At 29.7% G+C, this 6056-nt stretch overlaps 2 protein-coding genes across 4 annotated transcripts in view; both read left to right on the top strand.

Moving 5' to 3' along the window:
* Positions 1–4947, top strand: part of LOC100166096 (CG9186-like) — a 19769-nt gene extending 14822 nt beyond the window's left edge. Inside the window, 1 exon segment of the mRNA NM_001204962.1 lies at positions 4418–4947. Coding sequence (NP_001191891.1) covers positions 4418–4633 — 216 coding nt within the window. The 3' untranslated portion in view covers positions 4634–4947.
* An 83-nt stretch (positions 4948–5030) lies between these two features.
* LOC100159812 (tetratricopeptide repeat protein 39C-like) overlaps positions 5031–6056 on the top strand; it is a 28966-nt gene continuing 27940 nt past the window's right edge. For 2 of the 3 annotated variants that reach the window (XM_029488147.1, XM_016804693.2), the window contains exons 1-2: positions 5031–5771; positions 5937–6026. The gene's annotated coding sequence lies outside the window, so the exon portion shown is untranslated. The remainder of the gene's footprint in view (positions 5772–5936; positions 6027–6056) is intronic. The other variant, XM_001950312.5, reaches the window with a different exon arrangement.

The raw sequence follows: 6056 nt of genomic DNA, 5'->3' as shown, positions 1-6056 counted from the left end.
TATTATACCTAAATAGTTTTACATAATGTTGTCGTCTTAACTCGCCGGTTAGGTTAGGTTAGGTAGGTTCAAAGATTTTTTTGCGCAAACTATTCAATAAACGTTCGTCTTAATTCAAAATATTCACCAGGACAAACCAGTGTTGATTTCCCTTAAAAGTAAATCGGTAGAATTTTATAAGGAATTCGCCGTTTATAAATGAGACACCGGTTTACTTTTTTTTACTCGTGTCCCCATAATTTTGGATATCACACCTAAATAAAATCATGCGTATTACAAAAGTTAGAATCCAAATAGATAATAATTACATGCTGAATATTTGTAAAAAAAAAATTTTAATTTGTAATGTTATGAGCCCTGACGGGGTATAGAGTATAATATATAGATTATTGGGTAAATACGCGACATTAATAATTGGTATCTACGGTTGTTTTCTTAGCTATTAATGTTTCTTCGGTTTAAGCACGGTTCATTTATTAAATAATTATCCGTATTAAATGGTGATAGCCGATCGATACCTTGATTATAATACCTCAAATGGCAAACTGTTGGATATTAGATTGTAATATTATACACCGTAAAGTCGTAACTACCGCATTAGTTGCTCCGTTGACCCGAATTAATGCACCGACTTATGTTCCCCTTATTTCAGGAGTGAATTAAATACACAGAGGAGGAGAATATTTATATACTAAACTGGCCAAATCACTGCGCCATGTCGGCAGGTGACTAACAATATATTTGGTATAGAATTTATAAATGTATATAAATGTAATTGTTGTACTTTTATTATATTATTGTGAAGTGTTCCAAATACTTAGGAATATTATTATCATAATAAGTATTCGGAATATGTATTTGAAATACTTTTAAAAATTAGTATTTTACCAAGTCTTATCTCATCGATATAATCGATTTCATTCAATTATATTATTTGTATATTATATTTCAATTATAAACAAAAGAAAAATTAAGGAAAAACGGGAATTTTTACGCAAAATCGATTTTTCACAAAATTGAATTTGGTTTTTGGTGTAACTTTAAAAAAAATTACCGTAGATACATGAAATTTTGACTGAATGTTTATCTTATAGCATTTTCTATACACCATAACATTTTCCAAATATTTTGACTTATTTTGAGCTGTTTACGGACATTTGTAGTTTCCGTTGTTTATATTTTTTTTTTCTATAAATATCAATAAAATTTTGTTTGTTGGTTAAAAAATCTTGAAAATTTAATAGAAGGTTCCTAATGTATTGTTTCAAAGACAGATGAAAAAAATTAAAAATCCGTAGTCACAATTTTTTTTTATAAGAATCTAAAGTTAAAATGTTGACAAAATACGTAAAAATTACAAAAATTTGCAAATTATTTTGAGTTAGAAATTCATGAAAAATTTTCTTTTTAGATCTAAGATTTGAGAATGTAATACAAGATTCCTCATAAGTTTTTCTACCTTTTTCAAAAAAAAAAATGTCTACGAGCAAGTCAAATTAAATTTTTATGAGCGTTTGAAATTTATATTTTTACAACATTTGATATTCACTCGATTTCTCATGTTACAATTTTCTTATTTTGTTGTAATTAAAATAAGAATGACTGTAGATATTTGAAAATTTTACTGAATGTTCATATTAGCATTTTCTATACACGATCAAATTTTGAAAATAATTTGACTCTTTTTGAGCTGTTTACGGACATTGTCAGTTTTAGTTTTTTTTTCTATAAATATCAATATAGTTTTATCTGTTGGGTCAAAAAGTGTAAACATTTAATACAAAGGCTCCTGATATATTGTTACAATAGCAGTTGAAAAATACTAAAAATACATAGGCACAATTTTTTTTTTATAAGCATTTAAAGTTCAAATTTTGACTAGGGGCCGGAGTGGCGCAGTGGTCACACAGTTGACTTACGACTCACACAGTCATCGGTTCGATTCATTGCAAAGTGCAAAAAATGTGTGTGATTCTACGCAGTCACCATTTTCCCGTGCTGTCGTCCGATTGCGTCATCCGGTTTCCAACTAGGTCCCACTCCACTGGGAGTGAAGACCGCACATGTCTCCTCTTGGAGAAGGGGGGTAGTATCATGCATATAGTGATATATACATAGATAAATAGATCACATGATCTCCCTACTACCCACTTGTGATAAGCATTGTCAAAGACCTTGAGGTCGTTACAATGAACAAATATAGAAAAAAAAAAAAAAAAAATTTTGACTAAATACGTAAAAATTACGGCAATGTTCAAATAATCTTAAACAGAAATTCATAAAAGTTTTCCTTTTTAATTCTAAGATTTGGAAATTTAATACAAGGCTCCTAACATATTTTTACAATAGCAGTTGCAAAATAAAAGGAATACATTGTCACAATTTTTATTTATAAGCATTTAAAGTTCAAATTTTGACAACATATTATGTAAAAATCACGAAAATTCGTAAATTATTTTATGCTAGAAATTCATAAAAAATTTTCCTTTTATATCTAAGATTCCAAAATTTAATACAAGGCTCATAATATATTTTTACAATAGCAATTGAAAAATAAAAGAAATATATAGTCACGATTTTTTTTTTATAAGCATTTAAAGTTCAAATTTTGACTAAATACGTAAAAATTACGGCAATGTTCAAATTATCTTAGACAGAAATTCATAAAAGTTTTTCTTTTTAATTTTAAGATTTGGAAATTTAATACAAGGCTCCTAACATATTTTTACAATAGCAGTTGCAAAATAAAAGGAATACATTGTCACAATTTTTATTTATAAGCATTTAAAGTTCAAATTTATACGAAATATGTCAAAATTGCGAAAATTTGCAAGTAATTTAGTGGTTGAAAAATCGTAAAAATTTTTTCTTTTATAACTAAGTTTTTAAAATTTGGTACAAGGTTCTCCATAAGTTTTTCTTTAAAAATAATATATCCTAGACTGACAAATCATCTCCGTTCAGAATCGTTTTTCGTATACAATGATATAATATCATTGGATTCAAATTTAATTCCATCCATTACAGTAACCCACTTGTAACCTACTGTACAGCAGAGCGACATCCACGACTTACCCGCCTTTTTTAATCTTGATCTGGTGCCAAGCAAATTAAAAAACTTGTCACGCAAAATTGTTTAAATTTGAAATGGGGGGGGGGGGGGGTGGATAAATTTACGTATATATAATAAAAGCTTTCTCAATTCTAGTTAAAATATAACATATTTTAATTTTTATAATATGGATTTTTACCTATAGCCTAATATTTTATGTATTTACTAACTATTTTATAATAAATAGAAATAATTAAAATGTTTATTGATGTTATATTAATCTCAAAATGGGCTATAATAAACTATAAAAGTATGTTGTTGCTACTATTTTGTTGTACCGATTACCCAGACCATGATAAATACTAAATATTACTCTAAGCAAGATTTCCAAGGCGCTCCTGCGCCATCGCTCATATATATTTAGTATTTAATGTTTATATATCTTAATGGTGCGTTCCCATACGTTCCTATATAAACAATTTTTTCTTATATTTATTTAGAGCTGTAAACACACAATTTATTAATTATGAGAGAATATTTATATACAGCCTAAAAAAGCAACAAACATTTTCTTTTTCTAGCTTTTCAGTTTTTATAAAATCATTTATAATGTTCACCAAATTGAGTGTTTTCAAAAGTTCTATTTCAATATAAAACTTAGCTATTATATTTAATCGGTCTTCTTTCATTGTAGGTATCATATTATAGTTTTTAACCATTTTTAAAAATAATACGTTTATAACCAGTACCATTTGCTACAGCAGTATACGTGTACATTATTCTTTGTATTATTTCCAAGTTAGAATAAATGTCTTCTAAACTTTCATCCTTGATATACTTAAATATAATAGATACATGCTGGAGATCTTTATTATTATTTATTTCCCAGATTTTCTATTTAAATCAGTAAAGATGTTTAAAATATAATAATATACATTCACTCTCAAATGACTTGAAACTTTCAATGGCCATTGAAAATGTTTGACTTAAGGCCTAACAAGTTTCTTTATCTCGTGAACCATATAGTGTTTCATTATATAATGTAGGCAATTGGGATGCATCCATGAATTTCAAAAACTAAAGAATAAGCTTCACACCTTATAATATGTACAATTTATAGTCTTCAACAAATAGGTTAAACAAAATAAATTTAAATTTGTGCTTGACGTTTTTCTTTAAACGATTTTTCATCAGCTTTTTTATTAAAATCATACAACATATATAATATCAAATATGTTCCAAATAACATTTGTTTTCCCTAAGTATTTGAATACAATATTTTGTTTTTATTTTGTCGTGTACTTAATTAATCAGTTCAAATTGTCCATAGAAATATTTACTTGATGCCATTTTATGACTTTGCAGCCGTTGAAGGACAACGCGAAAAGATTGCACATGTACTTCGGCAAAACCGACAATTGGTGTCCGACATCGTTCTATGACGACATCAGCAAGTGCGTGCCGGAAGCAGAGACTGTACTGTGCGACAAAGGCTACCAACACGCATTCGTGATCGGTCATTCCGACGAGATAGCTGGCATCGTGTGCGACTGGCTCCAACTCGACCTAGGGGACGCTTAAGTGATGTAGTATGCACTAACATTGGGCGTCATCTACATCGACTGTTATTTGCTTTCAGCGTTAAGAAATTATATTTTTATACATTTTTTTTTAAATTATTATTTTATAAATACATTTTTGTACCTATACCAATGATATTCTTCTAGTCTGACACGCCTCACCTCGACACAAACAAATAATTCGTAAATCGTGTAATAAATATTGGGGTAGGGTATAATACATTCAACATTGTTAGTATTGCATATATATCAAATATATTTGAATTATGCCTGTATAATTATTAGTATAGTTTTATATTTCACATGACAAAATAATAACTATGGTATTATAATAATATAATATGATGACCAAAACGACGTGGTTTGCAGTGCAGTTGCCAATTGCTATAACTTTATTTATTGAATAATTACCTCAGTACCCATATTATATTCCGTACACTGTACAGTATCTACCTAAATAATATAATATTTATTTAAATTTTGAGTACAATATTATAATATGGGTAAGTACCAATCATTTTTTCCGCGTTCCATGATATACAGACACTATAATATATTATAATTCCATGACTGCTGCGTGAATCCGAAAAAGTGCCCCGCGTATACTTACGACCGTTCGAACAGATGGATAAAGCATATACGTATACATAGTGTGACAGTATATACTTATGTATATATGTATGTATGTATGTATGTGGACATGCTGGCGCGTGTTTTTAAAAACAAGGTCATGGGAAATGGGAATAATCGATTCTATTGCACGCGCTTTTACGTGCACGCACCCCTATCCCTTCCTCACCACCACTGAGTTCAACGATTCGGCGGTGGTGGCTTTTATTGCACGTTTTTATTTTTTGCTCCGTGTCCCGCGTGTTGTGGCGCCGTCGTTGGCAGCAAAAGCCGTTTTAGAGTTCAGTTTCGCGACCACGTCTGGTCATTAAACAATTCGTTTCCGCGCGGACACGTCGCAGCCCGACACTGAGTTATTATTTTATATAATATAGACAGGTACGTATCTTAATATTTATTATAATGGAAATTTAAACGCTCACCACGATCACGGCCAGCGCCTCGAAGTTCTGTGACCGCCGCAGCCTTTCGACTTCGAATTTGCAGTGGTGTTGACGATCCTCGCACAAGTGAGTGTGTATAACACAATATAATATTCAATATTCGTACATACTTATACACTTATACTCATATATACATATACGTACATACAGCAGTTCATAACGCAACTTGTGTTATTTTTAGGGGGGTTATTCTTTACTAATTCATGTATAATTTATGGATTTATATTTTAGCGTGAATTTCAAAATGTCATCGTAATCAGTTATCTGCAATTATCACTATTAGAAAAATTACCAATCGTCTTATTGTATCTAATTATATAGGTAATTACGATTTTGTCCAAACATTTTAAC

This window comes from Acyrthosiphon pisum, chromosome A1 (genome assembly GCF_005508785.2).
Source record: "Acyrthosiphon pisum isolate AL4f chromosome A1, pea_aphid_22Mar2018_4r6ur, whole genome shotgun sequence".
NCBI lineage: Eukaryota > Metazoa > Arthropoda > Insecta > Hemiptera > Aphididae > Acyrthosiphon > Acyrthosiphon pisum.
Note: the sequence above shows the minus strand (reverse complement) of the source record. Positions and strands in the feature narration are given on the sequence as shown.